The sequence below is a fragment of the Coregonus clupeaformis genome, chromosome 17, assembly GCF_020615455.1.
Source record: "Coregonus clupeaformis isolate EN_2021a chromosome 17, ASM2061545v1, whole genome shotgun sequence".
Taxonomy (NCBI): Eukaryota; Metazoa; Chordata; class Actinopteri; order Salmoniformes; family Salmonidae; genus Coregonus; species Coregonus clupeaformis.
Window position 1 is genome coordinate 41,521,903 of NC_059208.1, and position 11,948 is coordinate 41,533,850.

Consider the following 11,948-nt stretch of genomic DNA (forward strand, 5'->3'; position numbering starts at 1 on the left):
CTAATGTATTTGTTCTCTTGCTCAGTTGTGCACCACGGCCTCCCACTCCTCTTTCTATTCTGGTTAGAGACCGTTTGCACTGTTCTGTGAAGGGAGTAGTACACAGCGTTGCAATTTCTCACATGGAATAGCCTTCATTTCTCAGAACAAGAACAGACTGACGCATTTCAGAAGAAAGTTCTTTGTTTCTGGCCATTTTGAGCCTGTAATCGAACCCACAATTGCTGATGCTCCAGGAACTAAATTTGTCTCAAGAAGGCCAGTTTTATTGCTTCTTTAATCAGCACAACAGTTTTCAGCTGTGCTAACATAATTGCAAAGGGTTTTCTAATGATCAATTAGCCTTTTAAAATGATAAACTTGGATTAGCAAACACAACGTGCCATTGGAACACAGGACTGATGGTTGCTGATAATGGGCCTCTGTATGCCTATGTAGATATTCCATAAAAAATCATGGTGGTGGAAAACACTGTCTCAGGCGCCGCGCCAGAATCTCCCATAAGTGTTCAATGGTTGAGATCTGGTCTGAGACGGCCATGGCATATGGTTTACATCGTTTTCATGCTCATCAAACCATTCAGTGACCACTCGTGCCCTGTGGATGGGTGCATTATCATCCTATGGGGGCATAGTCATGGTAGCCAAAATATTGGCGAAAATAATGGTCTGCCCAGCATTTGTATGCATGACCCTAAGCATGATGGGATGTTAATTGCTTAATTAACTCAGGAACCACACCTGTGTGGAAGCACCTGCTTTCAATAGACTTTGTATCCCTCATTAACTTTTTATTTTATTGATTTTTTATATAATTAACCTTTATTTAACTAGGCAAGTCAGTTAAGAACAAATTATTATTTACAATGACGGCCTACCCAGGTCAAACCCTCCCCTAAACCGGACAACGCTGGGCCAATTGTGCGCCGCCCTATGGGACTCCCAATCACGGCCGGTTGTGATACAGCCCAGGATCGAACCCGGGTCTGTAATGACGCCTCTAGCACTGCAGTTACCTGTATGTCTTAGAGTAGTCCTACATACTCTGTTTTACAGGAGGCTTACCATACTGTAAGACAGTAAATTCATGTTGAATGTTGGTTTTATTAGGGGTGGTTTTGACCCAGATTAAGCCTTAACATGGACTTCAATGGTGATTCTCTATTTAACATGCCTTTTAGTCCATGAGTACTTTAGGTTTAATCTGGGTCTGTGCAACCACCCCAGAATGTTTCACTAATCCTTACATCATAAAAGATCTTAAAGATTCCATACATGTATTCTCAAGTACTGTGTCATACTTTGTATTGCTAATGTTACAATTGGGACTTTTTCTTCATAATACATATTTTTTCCTGTCACTCATTTGCTCTGGTTCTGTGATTAAAGGGTGGTGTTATTCCTTCGATAGTGCCGAGGATGTTGTAGCTCTGTCTCAGTTGAGCAGTCTTTGTAAAGATGTCAAAGCAGCTTTATGAAGCCCTGGGTTTGGCTGCTGTCATGATTAAGGATGGAATGTGCAAGAGAGCGGGGACGGAGGTGCTTATTGAAATATGATGAATGAGATTAGGAGTCTGTCACAGTTTATGATCATGCAAATTAGCATCCATTGTTAAAAACACAATTGGCAGTGAAGTATAGTGAAGTTCGTGATCTAACACTCGCACTTGACTTTTTCCCCCTACTAGCACTGACTTTGCTGATAGATACTTTATTGAGGAAAAATGTTCTTACTATGACTGAGATAGTGTATGTGGTTGTCCCACCTAGCTACAGTGGGGAAAAAAAATATTTAGTCAGCCACCAATTGTGCAAGTTCTCCCACTTAAAAAGATGAGAGAGGCCTGTAATTTTCATCATAGGTACACGTCAACTATGACAGACAAATTGGAAAATAAAAATCCAGAAAATCACATTGTAGGATTTTTAATGAATTTATTTGCAAATTATGGTGGAATATAAGTATTTGGTCACCTACAAACAAGCAAGATTTCTGGCTCTCACAGACAGGTAACTTCTTATTTAAGAGGCTCCTCTGTCCTCCACTCGTTACCTGTATTAATGGCACCTGTTTGAACTTGTTATCAGTATAAAAGACACCTGTCCACAACCTCAAACAGTCACACTCCAAACTCCACTATGGCCAAGACCAAAGAGCTGTCAAAGGACACCAGAAACAAAATTGTAGACCTGCACCAGGCTGGGAAGACTGAATCTGCAATAGGTAAGCAGCTTGGTTTGAAGAAATCAACTGTGGGAGCAATGGTGAGCAAAAATCCCAGAACCACACGGGGGGACCTAGTGAATGACCTGCAGAGAGCTGGGACCAAAGTAACAAAGCCTACCATCAGTAACACACTACGCCGCCAGGGACTCAAATCCTGCAGTGCCAGACGTGTCCCCCTGCTTAAGCCAGTACATGTCCAGGCCCGTCTGAAGTTTGCTAGAGTGCATTTGGATGATCCAGAAGAGGATTGGGAGAATGTCATATGGTCAGATGAAACCAAAATATAACTTTTTGGTAAAAACTCAACTCGTCGTGTTTGGAGGACAAAGAATGCTGAGTTGCATCCAAAGAACACCATACCTACTGTGAAGCATGGGGGTGGAAACATCATGCTTTGGGGCTGTTTTTCTGCAAAGGGACCAGGACGACTGATCCGTGTAAAGGAAAGAATGAATGGGGCCATGTATCGTGAGATTTTGAGTGAAAACCTCCTTCCATCAGCAAGGGCATTGAAGATGAAACATGGCTGGGTCTTTCAGCATGACAATGATCCCAAACACACCGCCCGGGCAACGAAGGAGTGGCTTCGTAAGAAGCATTTCAAGGTCCTGGAGTGGCCTAGCCAGTCTCCAGATCTCAACCCCATAGAAAATCTTTGGAGGGAGTTGAAAGTCTGTGTTGCCCAGCGACAGCCCCAAAACATCACTGCTCTAGAGGAGATCTGCATGGAGGAATGGGCCAAAATACCAGCAACAGTGTGTGAAAACCTTGTGAAGACTTACAGAAAACGTTTGACCTGTGTCATTGCCAAGAAAGGGTATATAACAAAGTATTGAGAAACTTTTGTTATTGACCAAATACTTATTTTCCACCATAATTTGCAAATAAATTCATTAAAAATCCTACAATGTGATTTTCTGGATTTTTTTTTCTCATTTTGTCTGTCATAGTTGACGTGTACCTATGATGAAAATTACAGGCCTCTCTTATCTTTTTAAGTGGGAGAACTTGCACAATTGGTGGCTGACTAAATACTTTTTTGCCCCACTGTATTTTAAGATGAACGCAATAACTGTAAATCACTCTGGATAAGAGGATCTGCTAAATGACTCAAATGTAAATGTAAAAATATAATCAGAGAGATCACTTTAACTCTGACTGTGAATTCTTAGCTACACATTCTTGGAATAATGTTTATTTTTATTTATTTTTATTTTTATTTTTTGGGGGGGTAGATCAGCTTAATATTGCAGATAGATTGTAACTTATATCAATGTAATTGTCTGCATCACTTCCAATCCCCCATGTTTTTTATATATATACTCCCCTTTATTACTTTTCAACCCCGCCATCCTTTCCCTACTTGGGGTAAATTAGTGAACAACAATGCCCAGGCCTCTACTTCCGGTCTATACTTACTATCTACACCTTATGGACACAGTCAATTTTACAATAATTCTATTTTATTTGTTTTTGCTCCTGAACTTCTTCTACTCTCAACCTCTCCGATCATTTTCATGATGTCCATCCGGTTTGCTTCTATATGCCATGTCTTTCTAACTGTGCTCTTTTCCAAAAGCTCCCAACATACAACCTATATACGTATTATGGACACAGTATGCTTACATTATTAGTTATCTTGTTATTATTTGTTGTTATTTGTAATTAGTCCCATCCTTCAACTCCATTCAATACCTCCCATCTATCTCTTAACACCATCCATATAGGATTTCTATTTGCCATATATATTTCAACCGTACTGTGATGTTTTACAAAAGTTCTGAACCTTTCTATTCTAATTGCTTCTACAGATTGTGAATTAAAAATAAACATTTTTGCTAAAAGTATTATTATATTGTTGATCGATTGACTATGACTTTTCAGATCACCCAGTAATGCTATCTGCAAGGTTAGCTCCAGGTAAATATTGTAATCCTTTAGCCATTCCTGGACCTGTGTCCAAAAACAAGCTACAAATGGACAGAACCAAAACAAATGATCTAATGATTCTGTCTCTTCACAGCAAAATCTGCAGAGCTGGGAAGATTGTATCCCCCATATAAATAACATTCTATTGGTAGCAAGAATTTGATATAATAATTTAAATTGAAAGATTCAAATTTTTGAATCCGGTGTAGTTTTGCGTGTCAGTTCATAAACACTATGCCATGGGATCGCTACGTCAAAAATCTCTTCCCAACTATTTTGCAATCTATATGGGACGGCTGTCAATCCTTTGGTCCTTAAGTGAAACTGATATACTTTTTTATTTATCACAGTTTTCCTTAACCAATTATGTTCTTTAATGCAAGGCCGACGCCAGGACAGCGGAGTCACTCACCACCTTCCGGAGACATTTGAAACCCCACCTCTTTAAGGAATACCTGGGATAGGATAAAGTAATCCTTCTACCCCCCTAAAAATATATATATATATATATATTTTAAAAAAAATATAAAAAAATATATATTAAAAAATATATACAAAAAAAAAATATTGTAAAGTGGTTATCCCACTGGCTATAGGGTGAATGCACCTATTTGTAAGTCGCTCTGGATAAGAGCGTCTGCTAAATGACGTAAATGTAATGTAATGTAATGTAATGTAAATGCCGACAGACAAGTTCCGTACTTTCTCCCCCTTCCACTTTCCTCTTCCACTTTTGCGGTAAGGCTGCAATTATTTGGTTGTAATTTTGGGTAGAGCAGACATTTCCATATGTTTTTGTTAGCTCCACCAGTCCTACCGATGATATCATTTACGATGATTATACCTTTTTTAAACATTCTGTCAAAAAATAAAGGTTTTTTGTCAATTAGTATATTTGAATTTAACCACAATATTTGTTGCATTATTTGTTCTGTCGTTTCTGGAGGATTAAATTGAAATTGCAACCAACTTTCTATGGCTTGTTTTAGAAATAGTGATATTTGGGAGATGATTTCCTTTTCAAATAACTGAAAATGAGTTGTTGTAATCTGAATAAAGGGGAAAAGGCCATTCTTGAACATTGGGTGAGACAATCTTACTAATTTGCTTGAGAATTGTGGTCCTCTGTAGCTCAGCTGGTAGAGCACGGCGCTTGTAACGCCAAGGTAGTGGGTTCGATCCCCATGGACCACCCATACACAAAAAACATATATATATTATGCACGCATGACTGTAAGTCGCTTTGGATAAAAGCGTCTGCTAAATGGCATATTATTATTAGAACCAATTTCAGATTTAAGTATAACTTTTGTATGACTGAAGCTTTTAGTGATAGGTCTAATGCTTTAATATTTAATAATTTCTGTCCTCCGAATTCATATTCATTATATAAATAGGCCCTTTTAATTTTGTCTGGTTTGCCGTTCCAAATAAAATTGAATATTTTTTTCTCATATAATTTTAAAAACTGTTCGCTAGGCGTAGGCAAGACCATAAGCAAATAGGTAAACTGGGATAATACTAAAGAGTTAATCAGGGTGATTTTTCCACAAATTGACAGGTATTTACCTTTCCATGGTAGTAAGATCTTATCTATTTTTGCTAACTTTCTATTAAAATGTATTGAAGTGAGATCATTTATTTCCTTTGGGATATGTATTCCGAGTATATCCAATGTTTTTGTTAGGTAGATTCCTTTTTTTATTGAGTTTTATTGGAGTGGATTATGACATTCCAGTCAACATGGTTAATTCCTGTTTTTCTAATCCATGTAGTTTGGGCTTTACAATGGGATTTCCAACACAGGGGGCAGTTAACTTAAGGTTAATATAGTTTAATGTTTCACTGTTATAACTCTGATGACCAGGGATTTTAAAACATCCTTTAAGAAGCTACTCTTGCAATGCAGGGGGCTTTAGCCGTCAGACGTGGCTGTCATCTCAATACATGTTGTCTGTTCTCCGCTGAGCACAAACTCTGGGTTTTCCTCCATTTTCCCTTCACAATGTAACAGTTGTTTTAGATATATGGAACTAATGGGTAGTGTCGGGAGTCCTATTAGTGCCCTCTACCTTTCATCTGTCAGGGTCACTCTTAGCACAGGAGACTCTGTATCCAGGCCATTTCAGACCTCCATCAAAGCTGTGCAGCTTCTCTCTCTCTCTCCCGCTCTCCTCCTCTCCCCCTCTCTCTCTCTTTCTCTCTCTCACACACACACACAGGCTCACTCTCTCACATTCCTGCTCCCCCCCACACTATTTTCAAAATGTTCAGCGTTCTTTTTGCCATCGTACAACAGCTCTGAGCCAGACACACATTCACCCCTCCTCCTTACCTCTCAACTATTACCTTCCCAGCTTCCCCCTTAAGGTAAACAACACTGCATGTCCCATAACAAAGGCTGATAATCCCTTCTTGTCGTTTTTTATTTCCCTCCCGTCCCCTCTTCTCCCAACGCCAGACGAGATCGACATGCTCGAGCGCCTGTGGCTTTCGGGGATCTGTCACAACGACAAGATTGAGGTGATGAGCTCCAAGCTGGACATTGACAACATGGCGGGGGTCTTCTACATGCTGCTGGTGGCCATGGGGCTCAGTCTGCTGGTGTTCGCCTGGGAGCACCTGGTGTACTGGAAGATCAGGCACTGCCTGGGCGGCTCCGGTGGCATGGACTTCCTTTTGGCCCTCAGCAGGGTGAGTTACTGACTGAGTGGTGGTAGTGGTGGTAGTGATGCCCCCTGGTGGTGGTAGTGGTGGTGGTGGTAGTGATGCCCCCTGGTGATGGTGAAAGGGAAAGGGCTTGGTGCATCAATACATCACATGTTTAGGCAGTACTGTTCAAAAGGTAGGTCCTTCTATCAAAATAGGCTGTATTACTTCAATTAATTCAAGTATGCGGTGACCTTGTTTAAAGGTGACCAAGTCAAAATGGAGCCTAATTTTCTCCAAGTTCAGGTGACATTGTGTAAAGTCAAGTGTTTTCTTACTGCTGCGTTCTACGCTGATGTTCCCGGGATATGTCCGACTGTGACTCCCGCTTTCAATTTCAAAGAATGTTGATTCATGTGCTCAACGGACTATGTTGATTCATGTCCATCAGATTTGTGTCCTCCCGATAATTCAGATTTAGTGGGATGACTCTTGTTTTTCATTAAGACGTATTGGTATTGAATGAATCACCTTCAAGTAAAGGTGATAAAGCTGTTATGATTTCCATGGCCCCGCCATTCAACACACTTAACCGATAATTGTAGCCTAGCAGTCTTTTAAGGCAGTAAATGACCTGTATTAGACCTGTCATAAGTTCATCTTCTGCCCTCATTAGAATTTTGTGGTCAGTTGCCTCCTTTCCCAGAGTACAGAGTAGAGAGAGATTGCATAGAGCGGCATCCACAATATTCATGGCACGTCACATTCTATGCTAGAGGGGAGATTATAATTTTTAAAAGAGTCAGTTCTGACTTACTGTTTGAGCAGTGCAGTGGGAGCTCCAGAGTACGCAGCACACTAGGTGGTAGTTTAAAAAGATCCTTTGAACTGAAGCTTGAGTGCACTGTAATTGCAGACACTGAGGTAAGTGTATGCAGACCTCTATGGGGACACATTTCTGCTACATTTCTACCACAACATATGTAACCTATTTTTACGAGACTTTACGAGACTCATGAGTTTTTAAGCGACTTTCAGTATCAGTATTCCCATCTAGGGATACTGGGATGTGTAGTTTGCTAGCTGTATCCTAATTAGCTTTCCCTTCTATCTCTACCCAGGGTATGTACAGTTGCTGCAGGTTTGAAGATGAGACCATCTCTGGAGGCCTCAAAAACACACTTCCCCTATATCAGAGTGTTCCCACAATGCCACCTCCACCCCAATCCCACATCTCAGCAGCTGTAACCTGTAACACTACTCTTGTCATGGTGCAGCAGCAGCAGATGCATCATCACCAGCAGCAGCAGCAGCAGCAGCAACAACAAGCATACAGCATGCTTCCTGGTGCATCTCCTCCAACTACTGGGCACTCTGCAATGGCCCTTGGGCCATCAAACAGTCCCCTTTTGGAGGGTCCTATGCCGTGCTCCACTTTTCTGCCTCGCCATGACCGCAGATTGGCTGTTGTAGACCGCTGGAACCGTCCCAAGCCCAGCATGGACAAACCTATTGGTGGCAGTGGTGGGATCCCAGACATGGCACAGTTTCAACAGGGCTTGCCCCCTCATTGGGCTGGGGGAGCCAGTGGAGGGGACGGGGGCCTAGATGAATACAAGCGATACTATGGCCCGATCGATCCAGAGGGCTTAGGGGCAAATGCTGACCCACAAACAGGTGGCTCCCAAACCCCCAAAATGAACCAGAGGGGGACAAAGTCCTCAGGAATGCCACGGCTACCTTCTAAAGGACCGCCCCCTGGGCACTTAATGTCCAAGCCCCCTCTACTGCTCCCCTCATCCCCACATCGGCCGCCATTTTGGAGAAGAGGCAGCCTCCCGAAAAGAAAGGGCTCCGGGGGGCCTCTGTATGAAAACATCCTCCCCTTGGGGAGAAGAGGGGGAGGGCGGTACGGCGCAAGGGATGGAGGTGGCAGACGAGGCCGTCACCCTCCCCCACTCCCATTGCCTGTTCCTGTCTCGTCCCCTGCCCACACTACCCCTACCACTCCCTCTCACTCCGCCCTCTACACCTCCAGCTCCTGCTCCTCCACCTCATCCAGTTCATCCTCGTCCTCATCCTCCATCTCCCTCTCACGCTCCAACTCACCCACATCCTCCACCACCTCATACACATCGTCACAAAGTTTTAAGTACAGGGCTGGCAGTAGGGATGTCGAGGACGTCTATGACACTGATGAGCTGACGGAGGAGTCTAGCCTCCTGCTAGGACGGAGAAAGGGCAAATCCCGACGCATGTCCTCTCGCTCACTGCCTTGCAGTCCACCCCCTCCGCCTGTCCCACCCCGCAAGCCTTGTCTACAGTATGAGAGAGAGAGGGCTGGGAGCCAGCTAGCCCAGCTGCAGGAGTGGTGGACCTCCTGGGGCGAGAGAGAAAGACGCAGAGGAACAGGAACCAGGGCTGAGGGGAAGGAGGAGAAACGGCATCACAAAGAGAGAGAAAGGGAGAGAAAGAGAAGGAAGAAAGGCCGGAAGAAAAAAAAGAGAGAGGAAAAGGAGAGAGAGCGGGAGCGCAAGCGGCATAAAGTGAAAAAGAAGAGGAAGAAAGAGGAGAAGTTGAAGAGAAGAGATCAGGGCAAGCGATCAGAGCACGAGGAGGGAGATGGTGAGAAGAGAGGGCAGCTCAAAGCGATAACGCAAGAGGCCTACTCCTCCTACCCTGCTCTGAGGCGTGACTCTATGCGGAAAAAGAGTGAAAGTTCTATCAGAAGTTACGGATGGGATATTCCACGGGATGAAGAGAGGAGAGAGAGAGAGGATAAGGAAAGAGATGATGGAGAGGACACTAGAGGGAAGGAAAGGCACAGAAGTCCTTACTCTCGCCACAGGCATGCAGGTAGGCCTTCCAGTTCCAGCAAGCAGTACCAGAGCTCCAGTAAACCCTCAACCGCTGTCAAATTCTGGGGAGCGGGAAACCCATCGTCAGAGACTCCTTCATCTGCATTTCTACCACTGATCCCTCTCTCATCCAGACGCAGGAGTAAGGGTTCAGATAGAGAGGCCCTAGGGAAAGAAGGGGAGACGTGCCCCCTTTTGGGCAGGAATGAGAGAGTGGAGGTTCACTCCAAAGAAGGTCTGTCGTTTCATGAGTGGGATTCCGAAGATGAGGATGAAAAGGAAAGGAGAAAAGTGGAGCAAGAGAAGAGACACGAAAGAAGAAGAAGGACTGCATCAGAGTCCGAAAGGGAAAGTGATAAGATGGTGGGCATCTATTCAGACAACGACGGCTCCTCGGGAGAATTTGGAAAGTTCGAAAGGTACTGGGAGGGTCATGAGGGTAGAGCGGTTGGGGGAATAGGAGGGGGAGGTTGGTTTTTCGGCACTTATCCCGCCAGAGAAAAAGCAGGCAGCATAAACAGTAGGGATGACTCGTTATTGGGGCGTGGGGAGGGATGGGGCGGAGCCGGGGGAGCCGGGGAAGGTGGCTGTGGATCAGGTGGAACCTGGGGTTCAGGGAGGATAGGTGGTACACAGTGGCCTCCGCCTCCATTGACCACACCAGCTCCTCGAAGATACTGGTCCGTGGACAAGCTTCCCGTGAAGGAGGAGAAGAAAGAGAAACGGAAGGTCAAGGTCAAAGGGCAAGGTTTTGTGGCTTGCAACTGCCAATCTGCCCTCGAACATCAACACGCTCACTCTAAATGGGCCAGGGTGAGCTCTCGTAGCCAGGAAGAACTATTTCTACACTGTCAAAGCTTTGTGAGCAGCGCCAATTCCAAACGGCATTCCTCCAAACCCAACAGGACCCAGAATCAACCCAAATCGGGAAGCCAGTCCAACCTCAGCATCCAAAGGACGGACCGCATTCGACAGCCTTCTACATCGCAGGCCCTCATCCCCTCCCTCCCTCCACCAACACTCCCAGCCCTTCCTGCCCCTCCCTCCTCATCCCATCCCATCCACATCCCTCCTCCGAACTCCTCCTCTTCAGTCTCATCTCCCTCTGTAGTATCCTCCACCCCAGGTGCCCCCCAGCCGTCTTCTATGGCTTCTGCTAGTGCCAAACTCCTGTACCAGAGACTGCGCTCAGTGCCCAAGCCCCAAAGGTTACAGTCACCTCACCTGCCCCTAAAGGCCAAGAGCCTCTGCTCACGGAGGGGGTCCGCACACTTCTCCAGTGTGGAGAGCGAGGTGTGAGGTGAATCAAAGACACCTACCTGGATAGGAACCGCTGACCTATTCAGAAACCTTGGGTCATGACTGTGCGGCAACTGCAGTCCTGTAACTCTTGCACAACCCCCATTGTCCAGTCAGAGGGAGTGCACAGCAATGTCATGTTTACTGGGACTCTCTTCATTCTGGTCAGAGTATCTGTAAGACTACATGTGTTGTTGGTAAACTGAAATTGGTTTTAGAAGTGGGATCTCAGAAATGGGTCCGTCCTACTGACAGGGCGTGTCTTTGGATCTTGAAGTGAAGTGGTTATTATTGTTCAATTATATTTTCTCATGAGGGCTCAGGTACTCATTCATAGGCCTCCCTACTGAGGGCTCCAATGCAGAAACATTTGACTTACATCCCTAAACATTAACCTCCAACGTTCCTTTACCAAACTGTTTACACCTCACAGACCTGTGAAATCTGAGGTCATAGTTGTGTATGTTCTATGTTTCACGTTTAGGGAGAATAGAATAGTAGCTAGCCCCCTCTGTTTCCCCACTCACCTCTCAAACTCATATTTGATATTCTGTGTGTCTGTGTTTTACCGTGTTTGTATTCTTGACAACAGGGTAAGTCGACTGTGACTGATCTTATACTGTGCCAAACTTCAGTGGAGCTTACATATAATGCTGTTTCATTTATACCATAGGTACTCCCCCATTCATGTCCCTCTTGAGCAATACATTACCTGCAGACCAACAGTTCATGCATTTTATATTTTAAAAGGTTATTTTACTATAGTGTTATTATAAATTGAGACAAATGTATTCATTATGACAAAATGTAAGCACTGTGCTGTACTATATTGGGTACACGCAAAATGTTTTCAACTACCTGACGTCATTGGCAGCATCCCCCCACCCCCCACCCCCCCATAAAACAGAATGTAGCCTTGACCTAGTCTGCTGCAACTATAAAGACACTTTAAGATTGTAGCATTTTGGCGGGGCGGGGGCGAGGGGG

The 11,948-nt window shown here is 44.3% G+C and overlaps 1 protein-coding gene across 1 annotated transcript in view; it reads left to right on the forward strand.

Moving 5' to 3' along the window:
- Positions 1-11,450, forward strand: part of LOC121586417 (glutamate receptor ionotropic, NMDA 2D-like) — a 57,911-nt gene extending 46,461 nt beyond the window's left edge. The window contains exons 11-12 of the mRNA XM_041903074.2: positions 6,617-6,849; positions 7,926-11,450. Of these exons, the coding sequence (XP_041759008.2) occupies positions 6,617-6,849; positions 7,926-10,961 (3,269 nt within the window). The 3' untranslated portion in view covers positions 10,962-11,450. The remainder of the gene's footprint in view (positions 1-6,616; positions 6,850-7,925) is intronic.
- The last annotated feature ends 498 nt before the right edge of the window (positions 11,451-11,948 follow it).